At 34.8% G+C, this 16,746-nt stretch overlaps 1 protein-coding gene across 2 annotated transcripts; it reads right to left on the bottom strand.

The window, feature by feature from the left end:
• Positions 1-254: 254 nt before the first annotated feature.
• Positions 255-15,844, bottom strand: LOC110616144 (guanylate-binding protein 4). Of its 2 annotated transcripts, none has more exons than XM_021758477.2 (18): positions 15,758-15,844; positions 15,480-15,650; positions 14,580-14,682; positions 13,561-13,630; positions 13,439-13,477; positions 13,245-13,362; positions 13,109-13,166; positions 7,318-7,382; positions 7,156-7,162; positions 6,997-7,057; positions 6,578-6,637; positions 6,423-6,442; positions 6,262-6,327; positions 4,048-4,215; positions 3,170-3,427; positions 1,573-1,785; positions 948-1,219; positions 255-783 (listed from the first exon to the last, which is right to left on the bottom strand). In XM_021758477.2, the coding sequence occupies exons 2-18, from the start codon at positions 15,566-15,568 to the stop codon at positions 645-647; spliced, it is 1,806 nt and encodes a 601-aa protein (XP_021614169.1). In that variant the 5' UTR covers positions 15,569-15,650; positions 15,758-15,844; the 3' UTR covers positions 255-644. The 2 variants fall into 2 exon arrangements, with proteins under 2 accessions (XP_021614169.1, XP_021614171.1); XM_021758479.2 differs by having other exon boundaries at positions 15,808-15,826.
• Between the last annotated feature and the right edge of the window lie 902 nt (positions 15,845-16,746).

The following is a 16,746-nucleotide window of genomic DNA, read 5'->3' as shown; positions in this document are numbered from 1 at the left end:
TAACTGATATCAAAAATTTGATTATTTTATACAAAAATTGAAAAAGTGAATATAATTGAGGATGGCGCAAACGTCTAGATTTTTTAGTGTAATAGGCTTATTAGGTTTAGGTTTAAATAAAAAGATTAGAAGGCCTGTGATTTTTGCTTTACTATGTAGCAAATTTAATGCATCATTGAGAGAGACGAATCGTTGCCCAAGGTAGAATGAAAAGGCATAGATATCAAAAAAATTATACCCAAAACCAAAACCTCTGAAAAGAAACAAAATATACTCATTCCAGATTCAGCAGTTAGAGAGAGAGAGAGAGAGAGAGAGCCCTAAGCTCTTGTACATTCAACCCAGAAGTGAACAAAGCAGAGAGCTCTTCTTTTGAACAGAAGTCATTAATCATGTAATGGCTGTACAATTGAAATGCTAATTTTCCAAGCACAGCTGATGTATTAATCAACATCTTTATAGATTACACTATATAAACATTCAGGAATGCTAGGGTTACAGATGATACTAGCGGTGCCAGGCAAATCATCACATGCTTCACCTCTTCCCTCCACTTTGGTTGCAAGTGTTTCTGCGGATGAAACAAAAACAGACTGGCGGGCTTTATATATGAAAAAAAAAGAATGGAAAGCTCACCGACCAAGTCAGTCTGATCTTGGTCTACTAGGACCGCCTTTAGAATTGCTGTGCAGAGGTAACAGCCAATGACCATGTTTCCTTTTGCAATAACAACGCCAATAAATTACCAATATTAACAATACAAAGCCGATTGGTACTGCCCATCTGTATGGCAAAAGGAAATTTATCATTTTTTTTTTTTTTTGGAAAAAAAAGGGGAAAAATGTTGAGTCCTGACTATCACACTGAAGAAAATAAAAGGATAAATTTTCAATTGCAGATATAACAGGCCTCTTTCTTTTAGGTACAAAAGAGGAGAGCTGTATTACCTGTCCAGATCAAGGATGGGGCTGTAAACAAGTGTTTCCCAAGTTGCTACTGTAAAATGCCAAACTGGATTGTAATAGAGAGACTCTGCAGACCAAAACATCCTTGTGTATGTCTCCAAGAAGATAAAAAGTATCCATGCTCCCATTTCGATCAAAATGAACTTTATAATAAACCGGCCCACTACCACCATGACAAGGGAGAAAGTCACCAACCAATTGAAGAGTCTTTGGTTGTAATCTTTTATAAATTGAGATTTTGACTTCCCCAGCATCTACAATTCATAATTTCCGAATTTAGCTCATCAAATGAGTAAGCCAGTAAACAAGGAAGTAAAATCATAAAACTCCAATTGTATTGGTTCAACAATACATTTCACGATGAAATGAGTATCAGGTACCAAGATAAACTTAGAATTGTAAATGGTGCCAGTTTTCTCCATTTTATAAACACTGGAACAATAAGGAAGTAATAAGGAAACATTTTCCTTTCAAAATATGATCCAACTTGAGCATCAAATTTACTTAAAGTTTAACAACTAAAATAAATTTGGAATAGAAAGAAAACCTGGAAAAGAAGAAACTGAATAATTTAGAGAATAGCAAAATGAATGACAGTATGCATAACCTTCATCATGCGTTGCTCATATTTTTCTTTTGAGGGTCCAACACACTCCTGCTCAAAACTTTGATTGCATTGGAGAAGGCCAGCATTGAACTTTGCCATGGAAGGAAGTCTGAGAACTTGCAGCTGGTCCATTTCGTCCTCACATCTAACATACAATGCTTCGCAGAGTTTTGCTGATTGATAATCATTCGCCAGTATGACATTCTTATAAGCCTGGATAGAATTTCCACAGTAAATATCTGCACAGGATCACAATACATTGCAGAATCTATAGTCCTATAATTTAAATTTTCTAATCCTAGTAAAGATGCTTGAAAATAATATAAATAGATAGCATGTCAAATTTCAAACTCTAAATATGCATGTTACACGTGGCATATTGCACATGCCACATTGCCAAAGCCAGACCTAGCAGCAGTGAACCTTACATGATGAGACAGTCAATTACTAGCAGATACCATGATACATCTAAATTTATTTTCACAAGAAATTTCCCATCTACTCATGGTTCAAGTGGATTAAACGGCCTAAAATGATATCTTTGGTTTATGTGAATGTTTCAGCTAAGAACTGTTAGGATGAGATTAATAATCAGGTCGTGATGTACTATAGTACTACTTGACATGTACAAAGGCCCATGTTACTTGGACTCGGATGGTGTCAGAAATGGGGCATATCCTGACTTGTCAACATATAAATAGAAGATATGGGAATGTGAATCTAAGTTTAGATACAGATACTTAGACACGTTATGTAATACAAAATAAACTAGAATAAAAACACTAGAGTTATATAGTAATAATTATAGTCTAAATTAACGATCAAATACAACTAAATACATTATCTAAAATATAACAAAATAACTATTTTTATTTGGAAATAAGTCCAACTTTTACACAAGGGCCAAATAAACCCAATTCAAAACATCAAAAATTTAGTATTTTAACTATCATAAAAATTTTAAAAAATATATAGATGTAATAAGTAATTTTTAAAATTACAAAAATAAAGTTTTATCATATAAAAAATATTTTTATTATTAAAAAATAATATTATATTATTAAAAAAATAATATCATATTAGATGAAGGCTTATTTGACCCTTGAGTAACAATACATAGGCTTAATTGGTCCAAAATTTTGAATTGAGATTATTTGGCCTTTGAGTAAAAGCAAAGAGCTTAATTGGACTTATATCCATTTTTATTTATATACATGCTCTTCATTTTGAGATAAAAAAATGCTCTATTAACTATGCATGAATATGTCGCGTCTAACAGTCTGAGTGCATGAATATGTGTCATACATATTTCATGCGAAGTGCCGTATAGACTGGGGTGTGACATAGCAAAATGAAAAGCGCATCAAAGACAAAGACTGCAGAGCTGCTGCTCCCTCTCTCTCTCCCTCTCTTTAATATTTGCAAAGTTTGTCTTAAATTTTTCAATGAGGTCATGAAATTCAAAACGTCACTCATCAATCTTCAAGCCAATCAACAATATCTTTTGCAGAACATGTAATTTTACTTTGCTGCATGCCAGTTCCAACTCTATAGATTACTGATCTCCTTTAACGAGAAAAGAATCATTGTATCATACCTTGTCTATTTCCTCTTCCAGTTGCATGAAAGATCTCTTGGCATGGTTACGCCCAAAGTGCTGTTCATCAAAAGATTTCATTGCATCTCCTCTAGACCTTTCATGGGCATCTCGCAGTGATTGCGCTGTGAGAGGTAAAGTTAAGTTTAACATTGTTTCACTATATCGCTTCAAACAGCGCTCAAGAATACCCTTGTTGAAAACCTCCACCAGAGATCCTGTTGATGGAATCTCCCCTTTATTCAAGGCTTCAAGTATCTGAAATTTTTAAGACGAAAGCTTAGGGAATATATATGACCAGCATTAACTAAACCTAACTTCACATATACTATTTTTGTCCTCATCCATTCCTTAACACAATAAACTTTATGGGGAAACAAGGTAGTCTCTGCTATGAAGGAAAGGGTGTTCCAATATGCTTGGTGCTTGATTCCATTGTGTCAAGGACATCATCCACTTGCAACCATTAAGCACATGTCGCATGGATGGACACTGCTAAGAGCATGGGAGGCAGATGTCACATTTAGTTGAAGTTCAGATATTTAAGCAATCCATGGATATTCCATTATTTAACCTTCCATTTTTTAACCCCTCATGGAAGTAGTATGTTTAACCTCTATCACTGCACTAACAAAAGAGACCATAATGAGACAAAAATTGCTATCCACACAATAACAATTCCCCCCAACATGAAAGAGTCATGAAGTCGCCTTTCTTCAATAAAATAAAAGCAGTAGATTTACCATTTTAATGCTAACATGTGAAAAGAACTAGAAGTTGATATGAAGTAAACTCAAATTCATATCACCAACCTTACTTCTAACTTTTATGTATATTCCACCTGATATGACAAAGAAGGTTGGTATAAACAAAGCTACCTGCTCCAGGAAGGCTACAAAATCTTGTCCATTTAGAAGTTTTCCCTGCACAATCTTTGGGCGAATAATGCTAGCAACAAGCTCCTTCAATTGCTGCCTTCTTTTAACATATACTGGGTCAAGTTGATCATCTTTCATGTCGCAAAGTTTTGTTCGCTGGAGATGAGGCTGACCAAATTCACAGTGCAGCTATATTATGAAAGGTAATTAAAGCATTTGAATATGCATAACAAATATTAATATATGAACAAGACATATTTCTCATATCTTTCTCCTCTCTATTCATCTCTCCATCTCATTTCTTTTCCTTTTCTTTTTTATTTTTCTTTTTTGATAAATAATATTGGCACTACCAGGGTTTGAGCCAAGGAATCCTCTATCATGCAATGGATTGCACCATTTGATAGTGAAAAGTATGGGGCCACAAAATATGAAAAGAATATCCTCAATCTACATACTACATTGCTTTCTCTGTTGATGACCATGGAAGAAGGCCAATCTAATCATGTGGTACCAAAAATATTACATCCAAGTTATTTCAAAAATCTACGGTAACTACTAATTAAAAGATTTCTGATATATGAACCAACCAATCAGATAACTTAGCGTCTGTAATATTTTGCATTTCTATTATTGCATAATATATTGCAAAACAAGTTTAAAAGTGCATGACCTTTTTAAATTGAATTCAAAACTCTGCACATTGCCTTTGTGGACGTAAGGCAATCTACCATGCATCAAGAGTTTCAGTGGTAAGAAAAAATTTTCAAACAAAATAATTACTACAGGCTCTAACTAAATTTAACTTGAAAGAAGCATAGTTCCATGCATCTGCCTGCAATAAATTAGGAACACCTTGAAGGACAGTTGGAAGGGGAAGTGACAAAAACATGCAGTTGTAAGAAGATCTACAACATGCTGTACTTTCAGTAGTAATACTCCAATAATCCCCTTTTTCTACATTTTATAGCATGTCAGAAATTACGCAATCTGCCATGCATCAAATGTTTGTGAGGTGAGTCGGTTTACTTTTTTGCTTGCGTGGTGCTGCGTTTTCCTCTCAAGAATTGGAGCCTCCAAAATGTTTCCCTATTAAAACATAGATGTGTGGAACTCTTTCCTTCTCTTACTCAATTTCTCATATTTTATTATTATATTGCATGTTAGAAAAATTAGGGCTATAACCTAGTGCAACATATTTTAAAACAAAGAAAAATATGGAGAAAGGACAGCAGATGCAGTACTCTGCTTTCCAAGACATATCAAAATAGGATAAATTGAACTCCGTCAATAAACTGAGGGAGTTGTTTGATTTCCGTTATTCAACCTCAATTTGTTACAATAAAATCCAACTTCGTTTTAATAGTAAAAACAATCCCTTTTACCTCCTATAACCGGTTTTCTAATTACAACCCACTCCTCCCCTCTCTCCCACCTTCTTTGTTTCTCTTATTTGTTTATAACTTAAACTAATTCAAATCTAAAGTAAACACTAAGCAGTAATAGTAATACTAGTAGTAATATTAATAACAATAAAAGAAGTAGCGAGACAGAAAGCTTGACATGGCCAGAAACATTTTCCTTCCTCCCTTTCATCTTTCTCTTTCTTTTCTATATCAGCGTCATTACAGGCCATTGCCAGCCAGAAAACAACGCCCTAGATGAGTAGAGCTGGATGGTGATGGAAGGGAGTTTGTACAGTGTTATAATTGGTAATTGCATTAGTAAATAGTAATTTTATTAAAAACGAAATGAATTTAAAATTATTATTATATTTTAATTGAATAATTAAAATGAGAGATAAAAGGGAAATGGAGCAAAATTTTCTTTCGAGAGGAGGACAAAAAAGTAATTTTATGTTTTTAACCAGTAAACCTGCAGGCAAGATGGATTTTTTCTTTTTGTAAAAATAGAATTAAAGTTGAGTGATTTCATGTAATATGATGAAGTTTAGAGATGAAAGTGAAATAACCTCCTAAGTTCAGTGACTGTTGATACCCTATTAAAATGGCATAAGCTTGACAAGACTTGCATCCAACACAATTCAAAATCTCCTACTGTGATGTGCCACAATGAAAATGGGTAATTTAAATATATAGCATGCCTGGACCTATCTTGGTATTGACCAGCAAATTAGAAATGGCGAGCAACAGGGGAAGTGGAAGGACTGAAAGACTATCACATAATGCAGCAAAATACATAGTAAGCCCTTACCTGCGGCAAGCTAAAAGCTGTGCTGTTACCACCCATAATAGCAAGTGATTCTCGAATCTGGTTAACCTGATAAAAAGTTGCAAAAAGAGTGAACACTCCTGGAATTATAAAATTCCAATGAATCCTATAGTATTGGACTCCAAATCATATAGATAAAAAACCTGATCAATATTTTTGTCCCCTGCATTCAGAAAATGCAGCCACCATCAAACCTCTGTTTGAAAACACAATCATTACACTAAGAATAACACTTTATGTTTAATAACACTTCATGTTTCTACACTGTTATGGCTTGGAAGGGGAGAAAAACACTAACCATCATTGTTAGGGACATGCTGAAGGGCTTCATGCACCATTTCTTGCACTGATTTCCCTTCTGTGTAACCCAAAACCCATCAGTTTCCTTTCAAGTATACATGACACCAAAACACACCATGATGAAAAATGCAACCACCTAAAGTATCTCCATCAAATTAGAAACCTAAGATCATCTACTCTGGAGCATTTATTGGGAGTTGGAAAAGGTGAACAGTCATAAGAAAAATTTATCCAGAAATTAAAAACATATAATAAAATCTGAGAGAGAACAGCACTACGGTAGATTTGAAGAATACTTGGTGCAACCACCCCACTGAATGTTACAGAAGACCAGTATATGAAACCTAGATAACTGTCACTGATAGAAGCAAGCAGAATTCAAGAAATAATATCCCAAGATGGTATTGATGAACTTACCTAGAAAATCACGCTGGATAAGCCAAAGTAGTTTTGCAGGCTCAAAAGCAAAATCTTGGCCCTATAAAAAGGCTCAGGCATTGAAGTACCCATCAGCTTCAAATATCCAATTCAAAGAAACATAAAAGAGGAATATCTTTGAAATGACTTATAAATTACCTTCACTCTATTTTCCATATAGTTGTCGGCCAATCCATAGAACAGTTATGTTAGTAACATGACTAAGGTGTCAAAACATAAAACCACAAATCGGTTTTACAGTTTACACAGTTTATTAATATAATAAACATATATGAAGCTCAATGTGGAATAAGTGCAAACCTTCCATAAAATTCTTCAGCAAGCTCCACTGCAAATGACAGGCGAGAAATATCAGCTTCTCGAATCTACATGCACAATGGCACAAACATTTAAATATTGCCAGAAGAATCAACCAAGATGAGGCAAGCTAATGAAAAATGGCCCATGACCTAATGCCCAAACTATAAGCTCACATTAAGAAAGCAAATAGTAAATATTTCAGACATGAAAGTTACACCACCTACAAAACATGGTATGGTGTCTTGTTTTTCTTTATATACCTAGTCTAATTCTCAAAAGGAAAAAAATAATAAACAAAAAAAAAGAAGAAGTAGAAGAAGTTGGCATTCTCAGATGCAAACAATTTTTCTTAGTATGTTTGACGATTTACTCGCAATTTAAGATTTGAGTATTTTCCCACACAATTATTTAAGGTGCAAGTTAACACCATTCAATTTCAACATCAGCTTTAGAAATAGGATGCACAAAAAATAATGATAATAATAATAGATAAAAAAAATAAAATAAAACAAAAATAAAGTGGATATTTGTATGGTGTACGAAATGCTTTTTAACTGAAGAAGAAGATGATTCCAGTCATTGTACAATTAGTTAAAACTATAATTGGAACCTAATACAAAGAGAAGAGATCGTCACAAAATAATGGTATTTCAAATGCACAAGACCACCCACATTATGGATTTGCGCTGGGTCAAATGTATGCTTGCTGACTGTCGTTTTTTTGCTCTAACTCTGCCCTTTTTTCCCCTTTAGTCTCAGCTCTAAGGTGTTCAAATGACCAAATTGTGGTCAGAGGCTACAGTTGAAAGAAAACTGAAAATTCACATAATTAATTGATTAAAAATGCTAAAGGAGAACTCAAAGTTCAGATTTTTGGCAATAAGGCCTTCAAAGAATCATAACTTCTTTAAATTCTAGAGATATATTTTATCCAGATGGCCATTCTCTTCAACTACGATGGTAGTTAATCATAAAGTCCACCAGTATGCAGCACTAAAGGGCATAGAAAGCTCTAGTTTAGCAAAATTGTATCTCTACTGTTATAGGTTATAGGAAGTAAATATGTTAATATAGAAAGTAAATATTGATAGATGAGTCAGTTACTTAATCTTAGAAATTGTATAATCATAGGCTTGATTTTCCTTCCTGTTTAGATATCGTCTCTCATGTATAAATAGGTTGTAATCTCTATTGTGAAATATAACAAATATTATCTTTCTACATTGTATCAGATTCTCACCCATAGAGATTTAAAATTTTTTTGGAGACTTAGGGTTATGTTCATTTGAGTTACCCATAAAGGGTAACGTTTGGATCTCACCGTCTCCTTGTCAAATCCGAGGTTAGTTTGCCGTTCGGGTGTTGGATGAAGGTGTTTTTGGTACTGTTCATATTCGGGCACTTACTTTTGATTATGTGCTTATTTTGATTATTTTGGGTTGGTTGTCTTATGACTGAAGTTAAAACCAGAGTAACTGATGTGATTCTTATGATGACTAAAATCACGGAACACAAATTAAATTGATCTAATTTTTTTTATTGGAGTAAGACTATCCGTATTTATTTACGAAGTATTGAAATAGATGATCATTTTACCAAGGATCCTCCAACTGATGAAACTCGTAGAGATTGGATGAGGGATGATGCTAGTTTGTTTCTGCAAATCCGAAATTCTATTCACAGTGAGATGATTAGTCTTATTAATTGCTCTGAATTTGTTAAAGAATTAATGGAATATTTGGAATTTCTATATTATGGCAAAGGGAATATTTTCCGTATTTATGATGTGTGTAAAGCGTTTTACCGAGCTGAGAAAAATGATAGAATTTTATGGATTTTAAAAGAGTTTGCGAAGAACTTAATGTATTGATGCCTTTTAGTACAGATGTGAAAACTCAATAAGCTCAACGAGAGCAAATGGCTGTTATGAGCTTTCTTGCAGGTCTCCCTCCAGAGTTTGAGACAGCTAAATCTCATATTCTTTCTTACTCTGAAATATCATCGTTACATGATGTATTCACTAGGGTGTTGCATACAGAGTTTCCAATCCCTTCACACCCCACTAGTGCCCTTGTTAGCCGCAATAACAGTGGTAGATAGAATAACAGAGGCGGACAAAGGGAAGGTTTTAATAGTGGTAAAGGATCTCAGCGTTCTGGGGAAACAGGTTCTACTCAGGAGGAATCATTTGCTATTGCTGCCGCGAACCTGGACATACTAAGAAGACATGTCAGAAACTACAGAATAAGAATCAGCGCATGGCGCATATGGCAGTTGAGGCCTCCTCAGATTAGGGAATTTTGATATCTGCAGATGAGTATGCACAATTCACCTAATACCAGACATCTCTAAAATCCTCTAATTCCTCTTCTATCACTGCAATTGCCGAGTCAGGTAACTCTACAGCACGTCTTGTGTCTTCATCCTTTAAATGGGTTATTGATTCTGGTGCTACTGATCATATATCATGTAATTCTACCCTTTTATCCAATCTTGAGTCTCATGCATCGTCTTCTTATGTTACTCTTGCTGATGGCACTAAATCTTCTGTTATGGGTTCTAGTCATGTCAACTTAACCCGTTCTCTTTCTGTATCCTCTGTGTCATGTCTCCCTAAGTTTTTTAATTTGCTTTCTGTTAGTAAACTCACTCGTGCATTGAATTGTTGTGTCTCATTCTTTCCTAATCACTGTGTTTTTCAGGATCTTTCGACGAAGCAGATTATTGGTAGAGAACGTGAGTCAGAGGGTCTTTACGTCTTGGATCAGCAACTACCTTGATCTCCTCGATCTTTTGCATGTTCCACGCGTTTAACACCTTTTGATGTTCATTGTCGTTTGGGGCATCCTTCTCTCTCAGCTTTGAAAGAAGTTATATCCACAGTTTCATTCTTTGTCTATTTTAGATTGTGAGTCTTGTCAGTTTGCCAAACATCATCTTTTACCTACACTGTCTCGAGTCAATAAACGAGTTTCGTCCCCCTTTGAGTTAGTACATTCAGATGTTTGGGGTCCTTGTCCTGTTGTGTCTAAGTTTGGCTTTAAGTACTTTGTTATTTTTGTTGATGATTTCTTCCATACTACTTGGTTATTTTTAATGAAGAGTCGTTCAGAATTATTTTATATCTTTTGTGCATTTTATGCTGAAATCCAAACCCAATTCAATACTTCCATCCGTATATTGCAAAGTGATAATGCTAAAGAGTATCTCTCTGGGGAATTTCAATCTTATTTGTTACAAAAAGGGATTCTTCATCAGTCCTCTTGTGTTGACACTCCTTTACAAAATGGAGTTGCCGAAAGAAAAAATCGACATTTTCTTGAAGTAGCCAGAGCTCTCTTATTCCAAATGAAAGTACCTAAATTTTTTGGGCTGATGCTGTATCCACTGCTTGTTTTTTGATCAATCGCATGCCTTCCTCCATCCTTCATGGTGATATCCTTTATAATATTTTGTTTTCCACTAAATCTTTGTTTCCTATTGAGCCACGTATCTTTGGTTGTACTTGTTTTGTTCGTGATGTTCGTCCACAGGTTACTAAATTGGATCCCAAATCACTCAAATGTGTCTTCCTTGGCTACTCTCAACGTCAGAAAGGGTATCATTGTTTTTCTCCTGATCTAAATCGGTATCTTGTGTCTGCGGATGTAACATTCTTTGAGTCCACTCTGTTTTTTCCGCCATCATTTGTTTATAACACCCATGTGCCAGGTCGCCCTCCCATCTTTCATGTGTATTCCAGACGCTTAGAGGACTCTACTCCGCTCCGCTACCCGCTTTTTCGTAGATAGATCCTGCTCCCACTGATCCTTTGCTGTCTAATTTGAATTTGCCCATTGCTCTTCGCAAAGGTAAACGTATTTGCACTTATCATTTTTCATCTTGTGCCTCTTATGATCAATTATTCTCTTCTTCTCATTGTTTTGCCACTGCTTTAAATTCTATTTCAGTTCCCAAAACTGTTATTGAGATTTTGTCTCATCCTGGTTGCCGTGCTGCAATGGAAGAGGAAATGATGGCCCTTGACACTAATGGTACTTGGGAGTTGTTGTCCTTGCCCCCAGGAAAGCGGGTTATTGAGTGCAAATGGGTGTTTGCAGTGAAAGTAAACCCTGATGGATCTGTTGCTCGCCTCAAGGCCCGTTTAGTAGCCAAAAGTTATGCACAAACTTATGGAGTTGACTATTCTGATACATTCTCCCCAATTGCCAAGCTCGCATCTGTTCGATTGTTTATTTCCTTGGCAGCTACACATGATTGGCCTTTGCATCAACTGGATATTAAAAATGCTTTTCTTCATGGTGATCTTCAGGAGGAGGTTTATATTGAGCAACCACCTGGTTTTGTTGCTCAGGAGGAGTCAGGTAAGGTTTGTAGACTTCAAAAATCCTTTTATGGCTTGAAACAGAGTCCTCGGACATGGTTTGGCAGGTTTAATGAGGTAGTCCAACAGTTTGAATTGAAGATGAGTAAGTGTGATCACCGAGTGTTTTATAGAAATTCTGATAGTGGAGTAATTCTGCTTGTAGTATATGTGGATGATATCGTTATCACAGGAAGTGACATTACTGGCATCACATCCCTAAAAAAATTTCTTAAAAAATAGTTTCATACAAAGGATTTGGGCTCCTTGAAATATTTCTTAGGAATCGAAGTTATGCGGTGTAAGAAAGGCACCTTCTTATCTCAAAGAAAATATGTTCTTGATTTGTTGGCAGAAACAGGAAAATTTGGTGCTAAACCTTGTAGTGCCCCAATGACTCCTAACCTTCAACTTACCACAAAAGACAGTGAGTCATTTGCAGATCCTGAAAGGTATAGGAGATTAGTTGGCAAGCTGAATTATTTGACAGTAATTTGTCCTGATATTGCATATTTAGTGAGTGTGGTAAGTCAATTTATGTCCTCCCCTGCTGTTGCCCAGTGGGATGCTCTGGAACAGATTTTTTGTTACCTTAAAAGAGGCCCCAGGGCGAGGCCTATTCTATGGTAATTATAGGCACTCAAATATTAAATGCTTTTCTGATGCTAATTGGGCAGGTTCGAAGGTTGATAGGAGGTCAACTACTGGATATTGTGTTTTTGTGGGAGGTAACCTAGTCTCATGGAAAAGTAAGAAGCAAAATGTGGTCTCCCGTTCTAGCGCTGAATCTAAATATCGAGCCATGGCATAAGCCGTTTGTGAAGTCTTGTGGATACATCAACTATTGGAAGAAGTTGGGTTCACAAATTCGGTGCCTGCTAAGTTGTGTGATAATCAAGCAGCTATCCATATTGCCTCCAATCCAGTATTTCATGAGAGGACTAAACACATCAAGATTAATTGTCATTTTGTTCGTGAAAATGATTGATTGTCATTTTATTCGTGAAAAGGTCCAACAAAAGATAATATCATAAGGACATATCCGAACTGGAGAACAACTAGGAGATATCTTCACTAAAGCTCTGAATGAGACTCGAGTTTATTATATATGTAACAAGTTGGGCATGATTAACATATATGTTCCAACTTGAGGGGGAGTGTTATAGGTTATAGGAAGTAAATATGTTAATATAGAAAGTAAATATTGATAGATGGGTCAGTTACTTAATCTTAGGGATTGTATAACCATAGGCTTGAATTTCCTTATTGTTTAGATACTGTCTCTCATGTATAAATAGGTTGTAATTTCTATTGTGAAATATAATAAATATTATCTTTCTACATCTACCAAGTTAGACTTTTGCAGAACACCACCTTCAGATCCAGCAAATACATATTGAAATCTGAAAGTAGAGATAAATAACTAACCGTCTCAGGCAGATTATAAATAAGCACAGAACTCAAAACAGTTGCCAGAGCAAATATCCTGCAGAAGCAAACATAAGAAATCTACATAAATCTGTGATTTCAAAGGCATGTAAAGATTACATGACTGAGGACTTACCGGTCATCATATACATTTGACTTTCCAATACTTTCAAATCCCTCCGTATCAAGGTAAAACACAGAAGTGTTAACTCCATTGACATCCAATTCTACTGGAGTACCCCAAACCCAAATCCCTGAAAGAAACACTGCTGATGATTGCAAGCAAAGGATAGCACTTCCATCCAACTCAAATTTGGATAATTGGATTACCTTTTGTCTTTGTGTCACGCATATGTCCAACCCCAAAACCTGAAGAGGGAAAATTGAACCCGAAGTTCTTCAACAATGAAGTGTGTGTATTACAGATAACCCAACTATAATGAAGAATATACCTTCATAACAAGAAAGGGAAAGAAGCTGATTAAGCAAAAATGATTTTCCAGAGCGGTACGGACCAATTACCTGATTATGAAACCATCAATCCAACAGTCAAAAAGGGTAAAATAAAATTGAACTGCTCTTCACGTGGTCATATAGATCATAGATATTGTCTATGAGCATAAAAATAAAATTGTAGTTAAACATGTTAACTACAAACATTGACCAATTCTAGACATGACATACGGACAACTTATGCAAACCTGTTGTGCACAAGGCATCAAGAAATTGGTTAAGCATCGTTGCTTAATTTAAAAAAAAAGAAAATTAAAAAGAAGGTTAGAGATGAAGAGTCTGAAATCTGGTGGGCTTGGAACCTCCTGAAGCATAGATTTCTTGACATCAACATTTCCAGATCTCAGAATATCACTGTCCACAGGAGTAATCCAATCTCATGAGTTTTACTAGAAGATTGGTTGGCTGAAAATATAAAAATGACCAATCCTAGCTCATCACAACTGATTTCCACAAGCTTTTTCCCCTTCTCTATGGTTGGTATTGGTAAAGAAAATTTTCCATAGTGCACTTTGTTTCTTTCAGGAACCAGATTCAGTTTTCTTATGATGCATATTACCATTTCACCTATTGACAAAATTATGATTTTTTTTTTTTATAAGGGGAATGGGGATTGAACTTCCCAAGTTTCAACTTAATGCACTTGCTCTAGACTAAGCCCATGAGTGCGATAAAATTATGATATTGATAAAATTCATCAAATTCATCAACTAAATATGTGGATGGGTATGAAAGAATCAAACAGCTACAGGACTATTATTCCGTCGAGATATATCATGTAACTTCATCATTAACAAACAATATTCATATGACCAACCAAGCCAGTGGAAAACAAAAATGCTCTTAGGATTTTCTCTTGCTATTTATAATGAGCTTGAACTTCATAGATAATTAAATCAAATTAGGTGAGATATAAGTTGCAATATTAGAAACTTAAGAAAATGCATCTCATGCATACAGCAACTGCTGCAATTGGTGTCATTATTCGTCTAATGGCCTCCAAGCCATCACTTGAAAGACGAAGCTTCGTATGACCAGGATCAGGTTCAATAATAGGAAACCTGTATATGCAGAAAGGAAGACAAGCATTAAATGAGATAAAATACATCTTTAACTTCTTCAGAAATCTACACTATGTGATGAAAAACAATTACAATGACCATGTAACTATCACAATTATATGCCTAATGGGAATCATTAGAGAAAATATGAACAATCAAGTATCTCAAAGTAAGCAAGTTTAAAATTTATACGCTAGAATAAGAAGAATCCCACCCTGCAAGAGTTACAAGGTGAAGCATTTGTGAATATATTTGCAGTCATGCTTTCCATTGGCGATACCTGATAACAAAATCTTTACACTCCGATTCACCAACATATAAACTTCCAGAGTTCAAAAGAGCCCAGGCCTAAAAATAGTTCCTAATTTTGCAAAACTTTTGCCCACAAATAGTCTATTTTATCTTTACGCTTACTTTTCTAGACTTTGAATCCTCAAAGTTTATCTGGCACAATCTTTTTAACTTAAAAACTGCTTCCCATATAAACAAAATAAGTGATTACGCTTGGATTGGCTCCACTTCACTGTTCATACACTAAAAAAAGACACTAACTTTGCAAATCAAGATGAATTGGCATCCGTAACCACCAATGCCATATGGTGTATTATGATTAAAAGCATACACTAAAAAAATATACATAACTTTACAGAACAATAAAGCACGAAAACTTCAGCAACCGGCTTCATGTTAATTCTAAAACTAACCTACAAATCTATTCGAACAGATTCAAATCCATAAAATGAACCGAAAAAAAAAAAGAAGGTAAAAAGCTTTAAAACAGTTTTGACATCACTTACGCCTGATGAAAATTGTCAATTGAGAGAGACCCGGATGCGAAAAGGCAGAGAAGAAGCGAAAAAACCAAACTCCAATAAGAAATCTTCATAATTGAGAGATTGCCAAAAATCGTTATGGCTCAGCTCTACCTCCCAAATGCAGCAGAGTCAGGGAAAGGAAACGTTAGGAACCTGACAGACAACGCATTTATTCATGAGAAGAAAATCACGAAATGGGTTTTTTGAATAAATCGACATTCAGAGGAATGGGATCTCGAAAGACCATGAGAAGGGCGTACGTTAAGAATCGCGCAATCACATTTGGTTTTCAGAAGCAGAGGATCCTTACCGCCTTCGGAAAAAATGTCTTCGTGTTTTAAAGTGAATTTACCGCCGAGGACGCAATTTATATGGGAGAAAATTAGAGTTTCAAGGGGTATTATTGTAAAGAAATTAGATAAAATAAGTAAACATCGTCACCGTGAATCTACGCAGTTAATAGTAAAATAAATAATATGGGAATTAAAGTAAATTAAAAATAAAATTATCATAAAAAACACATTTTGCATTACTTTATAAATTTCTATATAAATGAGACTATTTCAAAGTAATCTTCACGCAGATTAAGAGAGAAAGGGAAGAGAAGAGAGGAGAGAAAGCTCAGGTAGAAGAAAGGCTCGTTTCTTGTCAAATATCCTAGACGGTTTTTAAGCTTCTCGTTCAGCAACAGAGGTTGTTACTTTGAGAGAAGTCTTCTCTCAGTTAAAACAATTTAATATGCAAAGAATTAATTTTAAAATAAATTCTAAAGTAGTTACCTGTACTTTTTTCTTTTTAAAAAATATCGAATCTGAATTTAGTCAATTTATGAATGGTTGCATATTTCTATTTCATTAAGATACTAATTGGATCTTATTTTGAATTCGACAATAAATTAATATGATTGCTCGTAAGTTATCTAAAATAATTATATGTTAGTCTTACTGTGTGATTTATTTTTTCTAATGATATTTTATTTATTTTAACTTTTGAGTATTTTGTGTTGGTTAAAAATGATGTTTTTTATTATTATTAAAATGATTATTTGAATTTTTGAGTTTTAAATAATAATAATCATAATAAAATTATTACTATTATATCCATATTATATTTGCGTAAATTATTTTAGATCAAGACTGGACAGTATTCAACAAGCCACAAATTAAACAACCTTATCAAGCAATAATTATTCCTATTTAATTTTTTGGTTTGGTTTTTTACATATCTTACTACCCTGCTGACCTCAGGA

The sequence above is a fragment of the Manihot esculenta genome, chromosome 5 (assembly GCF_001659605.2).
Source record: "Manihot esculenta cultivar AM560-2 chromosome 5, M.esculenta_v8, whole genome shotgun sequence".
Classification (NCBI taxonomy): Eukaryota; Viridiplantae; Streptophyta; class Magnoliopsida; order Malpighiales; family Euphorbiaceae; genus Manihot; species Manihot esculenta.
The sequence above is the reverse complement of the archived record's forward strand: the minus strand, read 5'-3'. Positions and strand labels throughout refer to the sequence as shown.

Excerpts from the sequence above, each read along its gene's own strand:
- LOC110616144 (XM_021758477.2), bottom strand. The coding sequence starts at position 15,568 with ATGAAGATTTCTTATTGGAGTTTGGTTTTTTCGCTTCTTCTCTGCCTT. Across the intron at positions 4,216-6,261 it reads CAGCTTTTAGCTTGCCGCAG|CCTCATCTCCAGCGAACAAA; the intron begins GTAAGGGCTTAC and ends GAATTTGGTCAG. Across the intron at positions 784-947 it reads CCCATCCTTGATCTGGACAG|ATGGGCAGTACCAATCGGCT; the intron begins GTAATACAGCTC and ends TTTGCCATACAG.